The sequence below is a fragment of the Notothenia rossii genome, assembly GCF_949606895.1.
Source record: "Notothenia rossii genome assembly, chromosome: 6".
In the NCBI taxonomy this organism is placed as follows: Eukaryota; Metazoa; Chordata; class Actinopteri; order Perciformes; family Nototheniidae; genus Notothenia; species Notothenia rossii.
Genome location: NC_136909.1, coordinates 25,541,140 through 25,563,389, shown reverse-complemented (window position 1 = coordinate 25,563,389; position 22,250 = coordinate 25,541,140). Strand labels below are relative to the sequence as shown.

Below are 22,250 nucleotides of genomic sequence, written 5' to 3'. Positions count from 1 at the left end.
TCCCTGTTAGACATGTGGCACATGTGTCCGTTCAGCTGGCTCCAGGGAACAGAGAGGTTACAGGGCAGCGGGGTCAAAGGTCACTCACCTTCTGCCAGGTCAGTGATGGTTGCGTCTCGGTTTAGCAGAGGCCGTGACGGCTTCACTTTGGGGGAGGAGTAGGAGTAGGAGCGCAGGCGAACTTCGGCTTTCTCTGGGTTCTGGGCAAGGAAGAGGATCAGATAGACGAGTAAGCAAAACTTTAAAGTGTATTGTTTAGATGGTAATTAAGTCAGAAAGGCAGTGTTTTAGTGGGAGGGTTAGTTTTGCAGTTGGCCTTTCTCTGCCCACCCGTGATTTCCCATGCATGGAGAGAAACACTGTTGTTGGATGTGTAATACTACATGTTTAGTGATGGTGTACCTTAGCGGACGTGTCTGTGCTGTCAGAGAGCGTGCGGTTAAAGTCTGGTGATGTCTCGAAAGAGTCCCTCTCCTCTCCTGAGCTGGAACGCAGGATGGACTGCTTCTTTACAGACGAGCAGGGGTAGGAATATCCCAGTATGTCTTCTTCTCCACTGTCACACTCCAAACTGGGACTGTTTTAATACACACACACACACACACACACACACACACACACACACACACACACACACACACACACACACACACACACACACACACACACACACACACACACACACACACACACACACACACACACACACACACACACACACACACACACACACACACACACACACACACACACACACACCATTCAATGAAAGACTTTTGCTACATCTTTCAACAGGATTAGGCAAAAGTCTGGGCTTCCTATGGTACAGTTTAAGATATAAAACTTTGTTCAGATCTACAGTATGATGATGTCACAATGTTGCACGGATAGGTGCAGATGATCTGGATCATGGTACAATCTTTAATCAGGTTTTGAACTGTTTTCCAGTTCCAGTGCTCACAGAGAAGATCCTGCAGCACTGAGGAAACTGAAAGGAATGTTTAGCAACTTCAACACACAAACAGCTCAATTGTGTCCAGGCTTCCTGTCACTTTCCGCACCTTCACAGACTACAATTACTGCTACAAAGCTCATGAAAGTATTTCGCTGAAATGATGATAGATACTTTGTAAGAATGGGTTAGTTACAGGAAAATAACAACATGATTGTATTTGATTGTATTGTTCCATATATCAAGGAATCCCCTTATAAAGCTTTTTGTTCTCTAATTTCAACGCAACTCATCCAGTTGAAAGGGCAGTCACATTTGAAAGTTATGCAATTAAATATAATAGCTCACACTTTAAGTAGCGTCCTACCTCAGGCCCCGGCTCGTCTCGGTCAAGCTGCATCCTCTGCGGTTCAAAGCAGGAGAAACTGGCAGACCGGGCTGCGTCTGACGCCTCTGCGCTCCCTCGAACATACGGAAGGCGGAAGCCAGGGGGGAGGAAGGCAAAGACGGGGAGGAAGCAAAGGGACATGGGGGAGACATGCGAGGGGATGGCTCCCTGTGATTCTCCAGGCCAGGGCCTTGAATTCCCCTCTGCTCATTATGGGGTGAGGACGGGTGCCGGTCTTGGGAACAGTTCCCTGAGTCAGGGGGGGTCATGGAGAAGGGGTCCCAGCACGGGCTGCCAAGATGTGGCACAGGGCTCCCTTCCTCCTCCCCGGGAGAGCGGTATTTAATGTCAGCTTCATCCACCTAAAACAGAAAAGTGAGTACGTGAAGGCTGATCTGTAGCTCCTGTAATGCACCATTTGACATCATAAACCAGTTCATGACATAACGTCATAAACTATATAACTGATGTACATCTCTGTATAAACACTACTTGGAAAGAAACAGGCTACTCACCTGGTCCACCAGCATGGCGTTAGCGTACACCCTGTCTTTGCCATGTATCATCGCTGACAGTCTGGCGGCAGCAGCCAGAGTGGGGGAGCGGGCCGGGCTCTCCCCTATGGACTGGCTTTTCTCTACAGAGAGAGAGAGAGACACACACACAGAGGGAGGGAGAGGGCATTTTACAATATTATATTTGGTTTCCATAGCAACACCAAGGAACTTTCTCACAAACACAGGAAGTAAATAGGCATCCTGGGCAGTTTCATGACATTGTCCATTAAGAGTGTGCTTCTCTCTTTGCACACACACGTGAATGGGTGTGCCTGGAGTTGTGAGCGGTCATCTGTTGGCATGTTTCTTCCCCACCCTGCCTTCGATACAGCCGGAGAGTGGAAATAACTCCTGGTGAGCACACAGTAGCATTGAGAGGAACCCTTTCAACACAGTAGAGGCACTGTGAGCAGAAGCCTGCTTGTGCTTTTTAAGCAGGGGGAAACAGTCCTGCTCTCAAAACACACACGGCCCCCTCTGGGACGCTGCTCTGGACCAAACACAGCTCCTCCACAACACAACTTCTTGGAAAGTGTTTCAGGTTCCATAACAACCTACAGGTAGGGTGTAGGTCACTTGCCACAGCACTTATTACAACAAACCTTTGATGGCTTTCATTCAACACAGCTAACTATTGTTTTAGCCTAATTGGACAATGAAATTATTCACAAACAATCATTCTTACAGTGAATCAATTTTTAGGGTTGGTTAATACATAAATTAAACTCATGCATCAATTAAATGTTTAAGTAAATGTAAAGTCCATACATATGATTGGCACTATACAGTATATAGTATAAAGTATAGGTACATAATGTACATTTTTTTTATTGAAAAACATTGACTCTGTCCTAAATAAAACTAAATGTGGAATTGCATATAAGATTTGAACCAGCAATAAACAACTGAAAATTAAGGTTTTAGAACAGCAGCTCCATAACAGCAACTATTTGGAGTTTCAAGTGTGACGCTGTATCAACTGCTGTTTAAAGATCAAACATGAACTCTGAAAGAAAAATGTAAAGCCAACATCGACTAAGAGTGGTTTGAATGCTAAGATAAAGTTAGTTAGTTTTAACAGTTTGAACTTTTGTATCCCTGACAATTGGGAGGCTCCATCTGCAATAATGATAATGTATTTATAAGCACACCTGGCCCTAATGAAGAGGACTAAGAAACTTACATCACAAAATTCAAGGCACTAACTTGCACGCGCTTATTGCACCATTTATAACAGTTTATTAATGTATCAGTACTGTTAACCTAATCATTTGAATTACTTAGTATTTAGTTTATTTTAACTCATGTTAGTTTTGTGTAATTCTTTTGTAGTTTTGATCATTGTCTTAAAAAAAATACTAAGATATGGATTGCAATACATTTTAGTGTTTTAAGAGTTTGACAGCATTATGCATGAGAAAAAAGCAGCAAAGAAAATGAGATTTAACAATGTGCAAAGCATCCACTGGAAAAAATGAACTTCTCATTACATAAGCAACCGGTAGAAATTGTGCAGAACTCCTCACAATAATCCGAGGAGGCATCCTCATTAGCTCAGTTATATTATTAAGTTCCTAATGACAGTCTCTTCTTACCCTGGCCAAGCCATGCCTGAAACAATGCCAGCGGTGATAAAACATGTCTTTGGCACTGCTGTTTCCACCTAAACTCATCAAGCAGATATTAAGCCCAGACTCAACATCTCTCGTTAAAAAAATAATCCATAGTTTATCCATAGTTTCCAAGCTGCCAGCACCGCAGTGGGAGCAAAAAAGTAAATCAGACCAACAATTGGCTGTACTTCCTGTAGTCAGGGAGTCCAATAAATCTGAGACTCAACAGGGAGTCAAGCAGACATTGATGAGGACACCAGATGAGTCCGGTTCCATCCACAACAAACGATATGGAGAAGATATAGACTCAACATGAACCCCTGCAGGATACAGAACACACTCCACATCAACGAAGAGTTATGAAGTATCTCTAGAACAGCATCATTAGTGTAATGTAAGTTACTTACAACAGCCTGAAAACATTGGAAAACATGAACAAAACATCCTGTTATTCTGTTACTTCTGGATCCTCTTAGTTTCACATGGAAACATTTGACTGTATTTGAACCCGAATACAGACACAAAGTCACGTTACACCATCTACTGTGTATTGTAGGATTAGTTTTACTGCAACATCAAATCAAGAGACTAGGTCAGATTCTGGATGCGGGTCAAACCACTGTTTGAAAGCAGATACAGTTTCATATAAACCCACTTAAGGAACTTGACGGACATGCTTAACAGTAAAGGTTCTGGGCCAGGTCCAAAGCCACAGCTGGCTGCCACAGGCCCGATCATTCACACACCTCTGACCCATAAACACAGCCTCAGTGAACATTACTGTCAGGCGCTGAAAACTGTGTTTAACATTGGTTCACTGGGGGAGTAACAGACGACCATGGAGATCATATTTCTAACAAGTTAAAGCTGCACAAAATCAATCTTTCTGCATGAGAAGCTGTCTCTATGGCTGGGACGGAGGTCGCTGTACGCATGTTACCATTTCAGAGGAGTTTTAAGGAATGCGGCACATGGCATGGGGGCTTTAGTCTATAGGATTTTGCTCACAGAAGGTATATTTGGAGTGATGTGATATTCAGAGCATGTCCCCGAGTGAGAGCCAACCCTATACAGTAGCAGCGCCCGGAGCAGCAGCAAAAAGAGAAAGAGAGAGAGCTGGAGCTTTACTGAGTCCCAGACAAAGACAGCAGTCAGTGCCAGGTTTCCAGACCAGGGCAGTTAAACACAGAAAGTGACCCTTCAACCCATGCACACCCCTGGGAGAGAGAGATCGAGGAAGGCAGGATGGAGAGGGGGGGAGGCAGGGCTGTCACAAGGGCTCTTTCTCAAGGTTTACCCACTTTGGAGGCTGCTGGTGTGCAAAACAATAATGTTCAAGACTAACAGAGAATCATAAATGTTAATTGCGTAAACACCTAGGCTTGTTTATTAAGAGTATAATGGGGTCATTTGTCTTTTATGAAGTTAGTCGCTTTATAAGCACCGCGCTAAACAACTGTCACTTTGGAGAACTTAGGAGCAGAGTAAAATAACAAGCAGAGCCTAAATTAATAGAACAAAACAAAAAGTTGCAATACCTTATAAGAGGGGAGAGCTAATTATTTGATGGAGGGCCATTTCAATCATTAAAATAATTGTCCACCAATATCCACAAACCCACTGTGAGTTATGACACCTGCAGTCAAACATCCCAGTCCAAGCATCACATTGTGTGTTCCCCATGTTATTTACATTTCAGTGCGTCACTGGGCCCAAGAGATCCAGGAAGAGGTAAACTCAAAAAGCGATCAGTCCAGTAAGAGTGGAGAAATAAACTTGTGGCTCCGAACACCTGAACACACACTTCCCTTCGAAGGTGCCTCTTTACACCAGAGCTGTTTATTTCAGATTTTAAACTTTTGAACACTTAGAAATCCACATGAAAATATATGGTGAGTTTCCAAAAAGGTTTTTTTATATTGCCGCTTTTCTACTCTTCAGCCGCATTGCACAGACAGACAGGCAGTGTTTATAAAATGTGCAGAAGTCAATCACAATTAAGAAGCAATAACATAGATAATCTGGCAGAGTTTTATTGTGAAAGATGAGAAAAAAGACCACTGGAGTCGAGCCATGATGACACATCCATGGGAGTAACTTGATTTCACTCTCACTCTTCCCTCTAACAAACACAAACTCTAGTCACTTGCATACAAGCAATGAACTGTTTAACTATTCTGGCAAACACTTCAGCTGTCCCAACAAATGTGTTTTCTAACTTTAGGTACCAGGATTAACTTGATTTTGGTTTCTCAACAATTGACAATAAACTGTGATTTCACATCAGCGCCAATGACACTTCAGTGACATATGAACACAAACTGATAATGGTGGTCAACTGCAGGTGCCTGAGTATAGTGAGGTATATGAAGATACATATTAAGCATTGGGCCTTCTTTTTTGCACTTCATAGACCCCAGCAGTCACATGAAGCCTCGACTCCTCAGCGGGGGCTCCCATACGCACACAACAGTGTGGAGTGAGGATGTCGAAAGCCCCTAACCACTCAATCAGTTTCGAGTGGACATCTGACATTCCCCAACATACTGTCAGATATCAGGTTACATCACCGGCAAACATGCAGTTATCTCACTCCGATTGTCTCGCTGCTGCACAGGAGGCCCTGTGAATACATATGTGTAATGGGAACAGTCTAATTTTAACTGTATTGTTCCACAGAGAAAAGCCTGTGGTAAAGTCTTCCATTTGCCAATCTAACCAGATGTGGCTTTAAGAAAAGAGTTGCAACTGAAATGAGGAAAACTGCACAGTCTGTGTGAGCTCAAGTGAGCTGCTTTATTCATGACATCAACGCACATGTATCTAATGTCTGTCAAACACTGCGACAAGTTATATAGCAGGGACTTTGACTCAAAGGTGAAAGTGTCAACTTGAATGGCTCATACAACCAAGAGCAAACAGTCACTGTGACAGGATGAAAACAGTCTGTAAATCAATACATTATGTCCACATCCGTAGATTACAGTACCACTCAGTCTTACCTTTTTTGCCTGTCTTCTTGCGCATCCTCATCTTAGGAAAAGAGGGCCAGGAATAGTTGAAAGGAGAGTCCGAGTCAGAATCCATGATTTGCTATCTTCAAGGTAATCTTTATCCAAACGGCTCAAGGTGTTAATAAATAAATGAGCAGTGCCTCAGTTTACATCCATTTCCCAGAGACAGCAAACTAGCTGCAGCGTTCACTCTCCTTTTTCCAGAGCCCCGCTGTAGACACTCTGACACTTCAGCAGTGAGCCAGCATGTTCCCCTCTGTCTCCCCCAGTCACCCCTCCCCCTAAGGTCCACCCCTTCCCCCTCGACAACTTTGCACCAACTGTCTGACAGAGCAGGGACACAACTCTGTCTTCTCCCTCTGACCCTTTCTACAGTTTTCTCACTATCTACAACTTTGTCCCATCTTCCTGACTGCTCTCTTCAAATCTGTAACAACATTTGAGTCTCTAAGTCTTCCTCTGGCCCCCCCAGTCACTCATCTACCAAACGGAGTACATGCTGACAGGAGCAGGGGGGAGGAGTGTATTGACTGCCGGAAAGAGTGACTGAAGGAGGGAGAGAAACAGAGAGAGACAAAGTCAAACATAGGAGTGACTTCAGAATCTACAGCGAAGACAAACACGAGGGCAGACAGCTTAGGGGAGGTGAGTCTCAGACCCGGAGGAATCATTAAGCCTGTGAGTTCATGATTGCCTCGGAGAGAAGCCACACTCCAAGGTACAAGACGTGCACCCCGAATATGCCAGATGCCACATCTGATTCCTTCTCGATCACTCCATTCTCTTGTTCTATATTATAGCATGTCAAAGCTAGAATGAGGGGGAAAGGGGTTCGGAGTGTGTGGAGGGGGCGGTCTGCCAGGTCAGCAGCCTCACCATGGAGACAGCAGTGAGAGCTGCTGCTGTTTTTTCTTTGGGTCCCCCCCCCCCCCCCTCCTCCTTTTTCCCCTCTTGCAGGAGTACAGTGCTCCATTGGCAGCAGCAGGGATAAAAGTATGTTTAGCTAGAGGTGGTAAATGTGACAGAAAGGGATAATGAAGCAGGTTTAAGAGACAAACCAGACAATGGCACTTTGGTAGACGCCAAACATGGGTTTATGAATGCACATAAATGAAGGAATGTGATAAAAAAAAAAATGAGAAAGGGGGATGAGAATGGGTTTGGTAGGACGAAGATATGCAGAGGACAGAAACAGAGGTACACTGCGACTATAAAGTAGTTTCTGTATGTGCTGGTGTGTGTGTGTGTGTGTGTGTGTGTGTGTGTGTGTGTGTGTGTGTGTGTGTGTGTGTGTGTGTGTGTGTGTGTGTGTGTGTGAGGAGGGGTGTTGGCACTGTACTGGTGAACATTAATGCTGCCTTTGTGGGGTCTGTGTGAGCTTTAATCCTTTTTTCCGTTCTCCAATTAGACCCCTCAGCCGGGGTCGCAGACTCCTTGTTAGCGTTGCTGGCATGTCTCTCATTGTCTGTTGTCACCCTTCAAAACTATCCATATCATAAATCCCTTTCTCTTGCGCTCTCTCTTTCCCACTAATACACACACACCATTCTCACACTCCTCTACTCTGCTCTCCCTGGGGATCTCAACAAGCTGGAAAACTGCATTCAGCACCGCCTTGGCAACCCCCATTCAGATTTGTTTTCACTTCCCAATAGCCCTTGCCCCCTTCAGAGCACTCTTCCCCACTGCCTTCTCCCTCTCAAATGCACACCAACACTGACAACACACACACATATCGACCTCCTTCCTCTCTCTTTAGCTGTGTAGAGCAGAGCTCCTCGGGATGGAGTGGCGTTTGCTGTTTGTTCACTAAACTCACATTCAAATGCTGACCTGGGAGGAAGGGACCCGGGGCATGGGTGCACAACTCTGTCTGTTTGTGTTTGTGTGTATATGAAGGTATTTAAGGGCAAGTGTGTGTTTTGGGTGGGGTGTTTGGATTTTGGGGGCATTAGGAGGGCAGATGGGGGGAGAAGCGGAGGGAGCTGGAAGCATGGAAGACAAGTGAGAGAAACTTTTCTACTATCAAACGTTTTTAACAATTACGCCTATATTTTAAACCTTTAACAACCTGCTGTGGCAAAACTGCATTTTATTTTGCTCATGTGAGTGAAGGTACAGTCATTTGAAATGGAGAGAGAAAATAGCTGACATCAAGAAGACAGGGGGAAAATGACAGCTACGCTCAAAATTCCTCATCCCCTGCCGAAACTCTGGCCATATAAGCTGTGTCTGTCTATTTGATGACGCATAGGCTCAATTATAAAAACAGTCTGGAATCGCAAACGTGCTGGTCACTCGTTGTGCCCGACAGCTTAGAAATGTCTAATGAAGAATTGTATTTCCTCAAGCGTCAAATGAACAATGTAATCCTGGAAGAGTTACATGTATAAAACCTGAGTCACTCAGAGCCTGAGTTTTTTTTAAATATGGCAGTAAGAGGAAACTGAGGAGAAAACAGGATTTATGGGCCAGCCTTATTGGTCTGAACCACAAAAGCCTTTGAAGGGACCAATCGAGGTCACGAGCAGTCAGTCTACACACGCCAGAAAATATGAAAATCCTAAACTAGCCAACAAACACACACATTCACAAATACACAGAGAACAAAATGGCTAAACCATATAGCATGGAAAACAACGCTAGCCACAGGAAGTTCAGATTGCAGATGTCCAGTGCCAAGTGTTATAAAGCCTGAAGCCTCAGCTTATAACCACAACATTCTTACACTCCGGCATCAGTCCGCTCTGCAGCAATACAAGCCAATTATTAACCCGCTGGATGTTCCCACTCTTTAAAATGATTCCCTTCCCGTGCAGAGGCAGATCAGAGTGGTCAACCTAAAGCCCCACATTGGTGTCCCCATGTCACTGCTGGTGGGAAGAGGGTGACTCTGCATTGTATCTTCATGTCGGATTATCTAGATTCCTTCTTAGTGCCACCATCACTGTAAACACAGAGTGACACGACTCTAAAATCTCCAGAGAGGAGGGGCCAGAAGGAGTCAGGGGGCTGAAATGTGATCGTACAGTCTGTGGGGATGGTGGACAGCGGTGGTCATGTTTTAAGTTCCAAGTTCTGTTCAGGAAAGGAAATGTTTCCTGCAGATGGACTCGCTGATGGATTAGAAGCGAATTAGATAATTTCCTATGAATATAACACCACCTAAACCAACAGTGATCAGTTTCAGTCTGCTCCAAACAGGATCTACAGCTGAGGCAACGCAAGCTCTAAAATTAAAACCAAATCTAAAAACAGGCTTCTGAGAAAGTAACCTTGCTCTGAGGGGAAGCTTAAAAAGATGTTAAAAATAAAATCTTTACCAGAGTCAAAGTGTGATGGGTCGTCCACCTCGTCCTCTTCATGCAGGCAAAACATCAGCAGCTCCTCGTAGTCCTGGACAGACAGAAGCGTTCAGCAAACAGCACACACATTTCCAAGGACTAAAGTAGAACTAAAGTACACAAACACTAGTGTTTGGTGAATGCCTAGGTGTGTGACAGAGCAACACCAACTAGGTAACCATCTGTATCACATAAAACCTATTCAATAACGAGAATCATGTGCACACGCCACACCTCTCAAAACACGAATTACACACTTGACCGCTCACAAAGTCGGCTATTAAGGGGCGTGTGCAGCAACACCTTGACAATAAGAGTGAAACAATGTGGAGCATTTAGGGGCGGTCAGTGCCACCGGCTGATGCAGATGTTCATGGAGATAAAGGGAGATTTAAGAGTTTTAAAATTAGAACAATTAGATATCTGGGACTTTTTTGTATGGACACCTGTTGTGGCAAAAATAGGCACACACGTACTCTGGAGTGTTTTTGAAGCACAAGTAACATATTGTATTGTCTCATCAAATAAAGCTGTTTAAACTTAGACAATTACAGTATGAGCTAACATTACATATTTGTTTTATTATATATTTAGTCCATACCTATGTGTGTGAAATATTATGATCCAATACTCACATTTTCTTCTACAGCAGCTCTTTTCATATCAGAATACAGTGCTGAAAGAAGAGAAACGTACTCAGACACAGACATACAGCAGCCACTAAACTTCAAAAGAGGCTCGAGTGGGCACAGATGTGTCAGTTTTTAACAATGTATGTACCATGCAAAGTGGGTTTTTTCATAACCTGGGGAGACCTTACTGTGGCCTTGATCTACTTTCTTTTCATTTTACTACCATGTGCATCTCAGATCAAAGGACACTGTATGATTGCTTACCAGAAACCAAAATGTGATGCACAGAAATTAGTGTATGGGTGGTTTGATATAGAGCCCCGGGTCACATTCATGTATAAAAGCATATACATGCAGGAAAAGGAAGTGGCAGCAAAACCATAAAGGATATATAGGTTGGGAGAGGAACTCAGAGACAAAAGAAGAATCAAGCAGCAAAGAGTGAGAAAGGAGAAGATGTCAAATATAGGAGACTAAAAAACAAGCTTCTTTCTGTGCCTCAGTGGGATACCGTGAAACACATTCACTTAAGTCTGATACAGTGATGCCAGCTGGCTCTAACGTGAGAGAGAGAGAGAGAGAGAGAGAGAGAGACAGAGAGAGAGGGAGAGAGAGAGAGAGAGAGAGAGAGAGAGAGAGAGAGAGAGAGATAGTGGGACAGAGGGTAAAGGGAAACCACCTTGTGAAGGAGGCTGTGACCTTCCAAACTGCATCCTTGCATTTGTATTGCTTGCCACAAAAACAACCCATGAAAACGTACTGTACTGTATATGGCTGTAATTCAGGATACTTTTCATCGTCCATTATACGTTGACAGTTATTTTTAATATGGTTTTTTGGTTAAGCGTTTGTCGGTTAATCTTAAAAGAAAATGGTAGATAAATAAATACAAATAAAATAGCCAACAGTTTGTCTTGTCTAAACAACAGTTAAGATGTCAAAATATATTTAATAGGCAAATAATAATACTAAACACGCTTAGAAAAATTGAAAAACAGCATTGAGAAGCTATAATCAGCAGATTTTGTTTTGATGAATCACTTCAGTAATTATAATGATAAATGACTGACATGTATTTCCTGTCAATCAACTAATTTAAGCTTATTTTACTCTACTGTTAATCAGGTTCACATAAGACACGTTATCTTGATTTATCTTTGCAACAGCAATACCTGAAAAACCCCAGAGGAGGGCAGTCAATATCAGCTAATAAAGCCCGAGTCAAGCCACAGTATGAAGCCTCATAGACCACTCGAACAAAGATTGGCAGACCATTGCAACATAAGAGTTCAGATTTAGGGTTAACCGGGCCTCTTAAATCCCACAAAGATTAAGAAGGGTAAGATAAAGTTACCGGTCTCAACAGGATCATCCACCAGCTCCTCCTTCCGCGAGAGGGTCTCCACACGTTCCCTCCTGAGAGCTTTGATCTGTAGGAGGAAAGGTGATTAAGTAAGAGGATGCTGTAAAACTGAAGCACAGGGCTGGGAGGGGATGACTCTATTCTTACTTTGTATCTGAAATTACATCATTGCTAACTAGCTTTATTTTTGATGGTACTTTCAGGTACATTATTTGCAGTTTATAATTGGGTATCATCAAAATCTCAAAAGTGCAATTTCCTCCACTAAAAAAATCCCATCTCTCTATAAATTACAGCTGAATTGCTTCATTTTGTTTGGGTTGCCTTGGTTGGGGCGATGAGGGGGGTTCAAACCTTGACCCAGAACCAGTTAACGTTGACAATTCACCTCTCTGAGAAAGTCCTCATCTCTGAGCCGGTCTCTGAGAAGCAGGATGTCAGCGTGTCGACTGTCCTCTGAGCTCCACCTCAGGTTCTGTCGGACGGTCAGAGTCAGGTTCCCCATATCATGACAGAACCTGAGCAGGCGGGACCGGTCGGCCCACACCTGGGACAGACCCGCTGGAGGCGTGGCCAGAGGGTTGGGGGGGCTGTAGCACAACAGGTGGGCCGGTTTAATCACAACCATTAAAAACATTAGGGTTGATGTTCAAAGAGAATATTGTTACACCATGAAAAATCTCAATAGAAAGATAATTATTTTTGTTATGTTTAGAGTTTAATTTATGGAAAAAACTCTAAAGCACTGTCAGCATTTCAGATGATGGTGATTTTCGGCCATGTACACATACAGGTGTTTAGCACTGTGTGTAGTCATCGGCAGAATATCTATCTTCTCATTTCATTTGTATTTGTTCCGTTCATGGTATGCACAAACTCAATGTATAACAATTATATACAAAACATGTCTCTGTAAACACACCATACCCGAATAGGAGCAGGGAGAAGAAAATAATCTTATATAACCTGCCCCTTTCTAAAAAAAAAAAAGGAACCATAAATAGATGGTCTGTCCTTCATATTTTCGCATTCACAACCAATCATTGCAGTATCGTAGGAAAATAAGAGAAACACAAAAACGTACAAAAAACACTTAATTCCCACTTGACAGTTACGGGAAAACAAGAAAAACAACACCAAAACATCACATGAACAAGGAAAAGTGCAACACCCTCATCTGAGTCCTACTTGAGTAGAAGGGGAAAGCGGAGCATAATAAACTAGTGAGACTAGACATCCTGCTAGATTTGCAATAAGTGTTGTCTTTTCCTGGTTTGAATGAGAGCTTTCCCTTACTGTGTGTGAACGCACTGCACTCAACGCCTAATGTTACAGCTTAACAGTGATTCATTTGCCAGTATCCCTGCCGTATAATCTTACTGTGTGAGCAGCTCCAGGAGCTCGGTGTTGCCAGCTGTCTGTGCCAGCTGCAGCGGTGTCACTCCCTCTTCGTTTGGCAGGCTGACAGCCATCAGACCCCCCGGCTGACAAAGCAGCAGCTCTGCAAGCCGATACAGACCCCATCGCACGGCCATGTGGAGGGGAGACTCCCTGAAACTGTGCTCTGGAGATGAAGGAAGAAATCTAATTCAATAAAGAATATAACTGCAGAGATAAAGGTAGGTAGGATGTTAACAGTAAGACAGGAACGAAGGGTGAAACGTGAGATAAAGAGTAACCTATCATGTCAAGAAGTGGCTCTTGATAACCTACTCGTGATAATTAACCTAAATGCCAATGATTGATTTTGTCCTCTTGCATAGCCCTGGGTCTCTCTGCCCCACTGACACACTTAAATAAAAGCTTTTCTTAACAAAGTAGGGGCAGCTACTTATTTCTGTGTCTGTTACTCAACGCAGTTCAACCAGATCTGTCTCCAGGTGACAGACATGCATCAAAACAGCTTCAGTCTAGTAGGCTTGATCAAAGGAAAATGGTTAAACCCAATTCAGACAAAATAAAGGAAACTTAGCTTAAAAGCTCCTTGGTATATATATCAACTTAGTGAATCTTAAAATGTACTTCTTTGATTTGACTGTTAATCAAATATCTAGTGGGGTGTCATTAAGTAAGGTGCATGTTTACTATAACCACTGTTCCTTAATGCTGATGCAGTTTTTGGTAGACATATGTCAACAAGACTTTGTTGACCTCGTCCCATAACATTGCAGCAGCATTTGTCATTGATTTTCTAGAAATTCAGGCAAAACATCTCAATTATTGAGGCAACTGCAGAATTTCGTAACTTGAATAACAATAAGCCGACAATCACCTTTTTCTCCACTTAGTTTTCAAGACAACTTACAGAGATACAAAGCGGCCAGGAAGATGCTTTCTGAATTTATTTAGCATCACTCAATAACAGCCAGAGCCGGAAGAAAATATAACTTAATAAATAGAAATAGAAAAAATACACTGACGAGAGAAACACATGCCATACAGTCTACACTGACAGAGGGATTTCTAATGGGATGTTGCTTAGCTAAACAGCTAAATATAGCCTAAAACATGAAACACGATCAACACCTGGACAGTATTATCAAAAAACAATTATTCATCACAGTTGGTGTTTAACTGCAAAGGGGTAATGCGGTTTTATTTTAGATGATATATCATTTTGCCTTTGAATAATAGTGGACTATAGAAAGCATTAGGAATCATATTGATGAAAAAAGCTATTTCCCCCACATACTGTGCAGCCAATGTGACCAAACTGGTGCCAGAAATACGTTATTCGACTATTCTAGTCAAAGTGAAGTCGCAAACAACAGCTCATAACTGACTAACATAAAGCAAGATTACCTTTATAAGTCTACGCTTTAATTCTAGAAAAAAACTCTGTCTGATCTGTCCAAGAATGTGTATAGAAAAAACATCTTCCAGTCTTCTTGACCTTTAAAGACAGATTCCACACATCTTTGCAGGCTGTATCAAAGGTATTCAATTGCACATTTTTCAGAGCTGCCCAGAGAAAATCAAATGTTTCCAAGATCCAATCAAATATCTAACTGTTGATAAAGAATTGGATTTTTCCATTCCTTTCAAATGTAGAAAGCACTATGAACAAAGCACCAATGGTTAGCTGGGATTGATAAGACAGTACAGCATCGGCAGTAGAATGATGATGTGAGCAGTGTTATGAAATGAACTGCAGACATTTAGAGGGAGACGCTGCAAAGAAACAGACTGTCCTTACTTTGTTAATGCTAAATCTAGTTTATTATGTATGTAGGTGGCCCTACACAAACACTTAGATCATAGAGACAGATGGTGACAGTCAACATGGTGGTCGGCACACACACGCACGCAAACACACACATACAGATTTATTAGTCTCTGCCTAGGGCTACTTCCAGAAGGAAAGGCTCTATTAACCACATTATATGCTGCCTAATTGGCTTTGATGAGTCCAACAGAAGCACACATGTGACCATGTTCACTTCCGATTACACAGTAAGCATTGCAAATGGGAAGGATGGCAGAGAAAAGGGGAGGGGGAGTTGAAGAGTTCACCTTCCTAAGATATAACTGGCTTTGAGAGTTCAGTACGATGCTGAGAGATCCCTCTTTATAAAAAACGACATCTTTCCTTAAACCAATTTGTGACAGTTAAACATTACAACCTTATCCGTCTTCCTCAAAGCTGTATGCTTTAAGCTTCTCACCCTAATGTTTCCTGGGTATACATTGTGAAGGAAATCTCATAGAGCAAGATGAGAAAATCCTGCTCTCACCATCTCCGCTGTGGCTCCCTAGTACATTCCAGTTTTGGGGGATATCCAGATTTGCCATGGCCAGGGCAACGCGACGATCCATAGCCCAGCGAGAGCTCTGCTGGCCCAGATTGAAGAGGCTGCTCAGATCCTTGTGATCCCTGGAGCTAAGGCAATGTCCGTGGACTACCAGGTGCTCTGCCAGGTCCTGAGAAGAAAAAAAGAATAAGATCAATCCTTGAAACAGTCATGTGAAAACCAATGCTACACAACAAAGGGGAAATGTTTTAGTTCTTTCATGGAAAATCATGTTTTCACTTAACATTAATTACAGAAAATAGAATTGTTTCACCGTTTTAGAAAACAAGTTTTTTTAATATAAGCTTATTGTCATTTTTCAAGGATTCAAGGCTTTTATTGTCATTTGTGCTTAGCTACAGTGTAGTTATGACAATGAAAATCTTAGGTCACAGGCTCCTCCAACAGTGCAACACAATAAAACGGATAAAAGTTGAGAAGCATAAAGAATATGACAACAATAATCCATTTCCCAAGCAGGTTATTTTAACCTCGGATAAGCACAAACTTACAGGCAGTGTCAATTATATCTAACCTGAGCATCATCTTGGACATACTCCAGAGAAGCCCCGCCCACCCAGGTGAGGGGTGTGGTTTCAGAACACAGGTAGGCCTGCACAGACACCGCCTCAGCCAGGTTATGACCTAAAAAGACACGACCCGTCCAAACACAGATTTTATTCAGAGCAGATTTGTATTTCTTTTAAATAAAAATAGTATTTATATACAGTCTGAATTTGTAGGTCACCCTCTAAAAACACAAATCCACTGGTAAGGTCCTTAAAATATGCCTTTTATGTTTCATCCCAGAGCCTCAGTGCATTATTGTGGTTAACAATGTTATCAGATTTTCATTTTGTATGCTGAAAGGGCTTTTCTTTTATGGAGAAGACAACTTGCTTTTAATAGTGCCGTTATAGTAGAGTGGTCAAGCCTGCAGGACTGCCTGTTGTCTGTGTCAACCTACACAGAGGCTCAGTAATGTTGACTTATTGTTTATGGAGCCGTTTCCCCCCTGAGAGGAAGCTGATAAGATTCTGTGCCTTTCCAGACCTCAAGTCACAGACTGTGTGTGTGTGTGTGTGTGTGTGTGTGTGTGTGTGTGTGTGTGTGTGTGTGTGTGTGTGTGTGTGTGTGTGTGTGTGTGTGTGTGTGTGTGTGTGTGTGTGTGTGTGTGTAGATCAAAATAGTGATATACTGTTCATGAGTTTATCACAGACAATAAGAAAAACCTGGAGTTGTCAGATTGTGCAGTGGAGGGTTATGTCTGAACATGGTGTTCTAAATAAATTCTCCCTTTTGGAGGAAAAACATAGCAAAGGACCTAATATGCACACACATCAATATAGTAGGATCTACAGGCATACACCGTAACATACCAGGAACTATAAAGCAGAGCATGACATCACTAAGAGCCCTGGTGACATGGACCAGTGTGGATCCTTCCAAGACAACGTAGACCTCTGCATCCTCGGGCAGCGAGTCAAAACCATCCAGCAGTGCAAATACTTTTGCCTGGCCCTAAGACAAAGACAATTCAGACAGTTTGAAAGAGAAAATGAAGACGAAAGATGCTTGGGAGCAAGATATATTCCTATTCCTAAAGATACAGGCTCATTTCTGTGAAGTACACTAAATCCCCTCACAGCATGCCAATTGAGGACCATAGAACATTACCCATCAATAAAACCAGGAATGTCTTGAAGTCTACTGCAAAGACCTGCCCTGATCCTAAAAGACCAGAACACTTTAGACTTCTGACCTGAGGCAGAGAAAAGTGAAATAGGGCAGAATATTTACACTGATTTGTAGGCTGATTACTGGCCTTTGAACAACATGTAATGTGCCAGCCTCACTGGACTCTGTGAATACATGTAAAAATGTACATTTATTTATCACTTTGTATTGCTGATACATATTGTACCATAACTTCAAAACCGAATCCTTCCACAACTTTCTTGGTTGCCTAAAACGGCTTATAGAATAATTTATATTTCTACCATTGTTAAGTGCCTATAGCTCCCCAACAGCCTCAAAAGTGTGTAACTAAAATGAATGATCTTGAGTAGATAACGTCAGCCAGATTTTTTAGGTCAAATTGTCTCATCTGGCTTTTTCATTACCTCAGCCAGCTGGCTAAATTTGCTTGCTATCTGGCTAGTTGTATTACTATCTGTGGAGTGGATGTAAAATGACTAGCATATTAAATTAATGGTTGACTACTAATGCGAAACAATAGCTTAATAACAATATTTGAAATATGGCAAGAACAATTAAAGTATTACAGAAGACAAGTTGTAAATACGACAAATTCTCATCTTATAAAATGTAACAGAAGGCTATTTAGATTCAGCAGACACAGAGCCACTTGTCTATCTAAGGCAGTGGTTCCCAACCTGGGGGGCGCCAAAGATCGCAGGGGGGGGCGCCAGGCCTCAGATGATTTGAGGCAAAATATGATATTTAGACGTTTTTATTTTTTTATTTTTACATATAATTTTAATGCAATACATGATTGTCATCATCAACATTACAATAAAATATAAAAAATAATTGATTAATTCATTTTTATAAAAATTCAAGTTAGTAGCTATTTAAGGCATAAAAAGACAGAAATGCATAATTTTTTCTTTAATAGAAATGTTCCTTCTGCCCGTAAAGTGTCCAAACCAGGCTTGTCTGGATAAGCGCATTTTAAAAACATAGTCATTGTCCATGCCAGTTTCAGTTGGATTATTTGTCACAGTTGCTCCGATCAGATTGGTCTCCTCCATTTTGTAGATTATTTACGACTTTTGAATCCACATAAACACATCGGCAAAATCCGGCTTACTTTGAGCAGTTGTTTTAAACAGTTACAACCCTTTGTGAATTGTTTCCACTTGCCCAGTCCTTTAATTTCTTCATACAGCGGGAATCCAAATTAATTCATCCTGAGTCCAATAACCATCAAAGTCACTCCAATAGTGCTCTATAATTACACTGTTTCCCCTATATACAAATAGTGGCGGCGCAGCACCGCTGCTGAAATATGAGCGCCGCTGCTAGGGGGCGCCAGCCAGGTACCCGGAAAAGAAAAAAAAAAATTCTTTCTTAAAATAATAATAAGTGGCGAACCCTTTTTAATTTTTGATTATTTGTTATGTGGATTTATAGTATTTGTGTTACTGGCATAGGCGACACAGGCGGTCGCCTAGGGCGCCAGATCTGGGGGGCGCTGCGCTGGTAGCTCTGGGAGAGAAAAAACATTTTTGACCGTTGGCGCTCATCCAAATGTTCGGCCTTGATGTAACAACATTCCTAATTAAATAAATGTAACAGCCTTTTCACCCCGGGGGGGCATACCCCCGGACCCCCTTAGAGGATGTGACGTCCACCCCCCAATTTAAACATGTTCATACAATACTGAATACATTTGAAGCCATTTTGACATCTATTACCTATGTCAATACGTTTCTGTTTTTGCAATGTATTTGTCTTTTGTAGAGATTTTTCATTTATTCTTTACACATAAAATGTCACCTAAAATCTCACCTAGGGCAGCAAATTGTCTAGAACCGGCCTGGTACTAGGCCTCAAGAGCCTTTCTTGTTCCCACGTGCCTTAGCACCACTGCTAATACTCCATCCTAGGGGAAACACTGCACTTTCATCCTCCTGTAACTACTTAAATACTTCACATTCATCCAGTTTGTGACAGTAGTTGTAGCAAACTATGTGTGTGTATGTGTGTGTGTGTGTGTGTGTGGGGGGGGGGGGGCGCAACTTCAAACAGGAGTCATTTGGGGGGACTCTTGGGAAAAAAGGTTGCAACTCTAAATGTTATAACAAATCTACATTTTGGTCTCTACCATCTCCAGAGGAAAATATATTTGTACCTCAACCGGCTCACCAACAAGTGGCTTATGTTGCCAGTCTGCTGTATGTTGCTGGGCAAGCAATGTACCATGGGGTTATAAGACTTTTTTCTGTGTAAAACAATGTACTTAGTGCAGTGAGACTGACACAAACAGTACAGTTGCAGGAAATAAAACCAAAATAATTAGAGAGGCTGAAACATTTTGTTAGGCTGATGAGAACTTGAGTGTAAGGTTTTAATTATGTGTGAGTTTGTCACAATGAACAGCTCCTTTCTCACTACACGATGTAATTCAACCAATTATTGATATAAACATTTTGAATATTGCAACTTGAAATTATTCTGGGTCTTTTTGGTTGTGAACCTTTTACTGTGGACAGATTAAGATAAACATAATGTTAGTTTCAGACCCGCAGAAGAAAAAAAGAGACATCTTCCAGGGCCACTGGCCTCCTTTGGAGAGCTGCCACTTTCCACCATCTCCTACGACCTGCAGGATATCAATTTGTCCAGCTACAATGTCCTCAATAGACCAGACAGCAATGCAACCACAAGACACACTGTGTGGGTTACTCTGGGAAAAAGATCAAACCACTGACATAGGAAGAAGTACAGCTGACAGGTTGAAGGAAAGAAGCCAAACCAAAAAAATGTAAATTATAAGGCTTGACTTGAATTGCAATGAATGTCTCAGATTAGCGTTGAATGATGTGAGAGTGAGGAGATTGTTTAAGTAGTCTGGCTCTTTTTCTCATGAGAATATATCTATTAGCCTTGAATCACCTCAACAGCTGACCTACTTTCTCACGCCATAAAACTGAGAGGCTTTTTTCTGTACTCCTCTTGCTGTCTATGATAGCGGCACTGTGAGTAATCCTGGCTCCGTGACTATCCCTCTCACCTAATCCTACCTTCAGGTTCATTTATACACGTCTTGATCCCTAGTCTTTGAAATAGAGAACATCAGGTTTAACACACATTTTATGATGTCTACAGATCTTTTCCTGAACTCTCGTTGAGATTCCTCACCTCCGTGTGATTGACCACAAATCAATGATTTTTTATCGACCCATTACCTCCATCTTATTTCCATAAAATTCAAAGGTATGCAGGAAAGTGAGTCTCCTGCTCCAAGCCTCAAAGAGTGAAAAGTATGTCTGTAGACCTGTAAAACATTGTTCAACTTTCCTGTTTTAGGAGCTACCAGAGACGGGATCAAGTCATTTTTTCCAAGTAACAAATACGTTTCAAGTCTTTGCAATCAAGGCCAAATTCAAGAACGAAAGGTCATCAAGTCCTATGTCCTAAACTTTGTGTTTCAAGTCCTAAACAAGTCATATCAAATCAGCAACGGTACGTTAATTCTTCAGGGTTCTCTCCGACAACATGACTGGATCCTATCCAGTTTTTTCAAACAAAGTGGATCTGGTGCACTCCGTGTCGGCTTTCTAGGAATGAATAGCAATATTGTTAGCTGAGAAAATTAAGGGAATTCATATTATTATTTATTTTTAAATAACATGCTTTTCTTATTTTGGGCTTGGAGAGAGGTATCGAGTGTTTTCAAGTCATAAGGCCCAAGCCCAAGTGAAGTCACAAGTCATTTGTGTTTTAAGTGGAGTTGCACGTCTTTTTTGATTTCATCAAGTCAAGTCTAAACTCATCAAATGTGTGAGTTGGGTCCAAGTCATGTCATTCAATTATGTATTTGTGGGCTTCTAAAACAAGCACAGTATCAAAGGAATTTCGGTTTCATTATGGACAAAATCTTTGGTAGAAGGAAAACAGCCTTGAAAACATGTCAAACTAGAAAGGATTAAATTGTCTGAACACAGTGTGATCAATGTCTTCAACCTCTGATCTTTAGAGAAGCATAAGCTCTTATTAATGTTTGCATACTTGGTTAAGTTCCCAAGCTTATATAAATAACAAAATACTTGAATGCAGTGTTGCCCTGTTTGGCTTCAGTTTTAACTTAAAGAAAATAGATCCATTCAAAGGTTTAACCAGATACACAACAAATCAAACAGACAGCAAATACCTTTCCTACTCTAAATAAAATAAAAACATCACTGTGAATGAAGCACACAGTTACTGATTTGCTAGTCATACACACAAATGCCAGACTACTATTGTTGCCTAACTTTCCTAAGAAACTATGAGTCAGTGCTTAAATAAATCAACAGAAAAACCCAGAGACCTTGCATTCAGACCATACGGTGCCCGTCTGTTCAAAGTCTAAAACATTTGTCTGCTGTCATCGTGGCATTTCATTGACCCTAATCTTATTTTAAAAGACTCATACATACAGTGACTTTAGTGAACTTAAAATAACATACTGTAATGGTGCAAAAACAGAAAACAGTTGCATTTCTTCAGATATATTCAATGCATTTTAATAAAAAAATGGTTTGGTCATAAGAACAAAATATCTTACATCTTGAATACTCTTTTTTTGTAAACCAGGCTTCTGATCTCTCAATGCATTCCCAACTCAATTTGCAGAGATTTCCCAAGGGATCACTAACTCTTGAGATGAATTGGAGAACTCATACTTGACTGCAAACTGGAGCATACTCACATATAGAGGCACTTTCCTCCTGCTCAGCTCCATCTGCACAGCAACTGCAGAAAAACATGGACAGACATTTGAGACAAAAAGGAAATCCAACACTCAGTGTAGCCACGTGACTCATTACTTTGGTTATTCTGCCTGCTCCTCTGATCCCGAAGAGATT

The 22,250-nt window shown here is 41.7% G+C and overlaps 1 protein-coding gene across 7 annotated transcripts in view; it reads right to left on the bottom strand.

The window, feature by feature from the left end:
- The window catches only part of LOC307043141 (rho guanine nucleotide exchange factor 28-like), a 38,113-nt gene that overhangs the window by 14,881 nt on the left and 982 nt on the right, over nt 1–22,250 (bottom strand). For 5 of the 7 annotated variants that reach the window (XM_079687405.1, XM_079687406.1, XM_079687408.1 and 2 more), the window contains exons 2-14: nt 22,094–22,137; nt 17,034–17,175; nt 16,190–16,299; nt 15,598–15,784; nt 13,244–13,427; nt 12,252–12,453; nt 11,855–11,930; nt 10,504–10,544; nt 9,848–9,920; nt 1,856–1,977; nt 1,320–1,702; nt 403–577; nt 89–200 (exon numbers count right to left, since the gene is read on the bottom strand). In XM_079687405.1, coding sequence (XP_079543531.1) covers nt 89–200; nt 403–577; nt 1,320–1,702; nt 1,856–1,977; nt 9,848–9,920; nt 10,504–10,544; nt 11,855–11,930; nt 12,252–12,453; nt 13,244–13,427; nt 15,598–15,784; nt 16,190–16,299; nt 17,034–17,175; nt 22,094–22,126 — 1,840 coding nt within the window. In that variant the 5' untranslated portion in view covers nt 22,127–22,137. Of the gene's footprint in view, nt 1–88; nt 201–402; nt 578–1,319; nt 1,703–1,855; nt 1,978–6,512; nt 6,774–9,847; nt 9,921–10,503; nt 10,545–11,854; nt 11,931–12,251; nt 12,454–13,243; nt 13,428–15,597; nt 15,785–16,189; nt 16,300–17,033; nt 17,176–22,093; nt 22,138–22,250 lie in introns of those variants that run through there. The other 2 variants (XM_079687410.1, XM_079687411.1) reach the window with 1 other exon arrangement.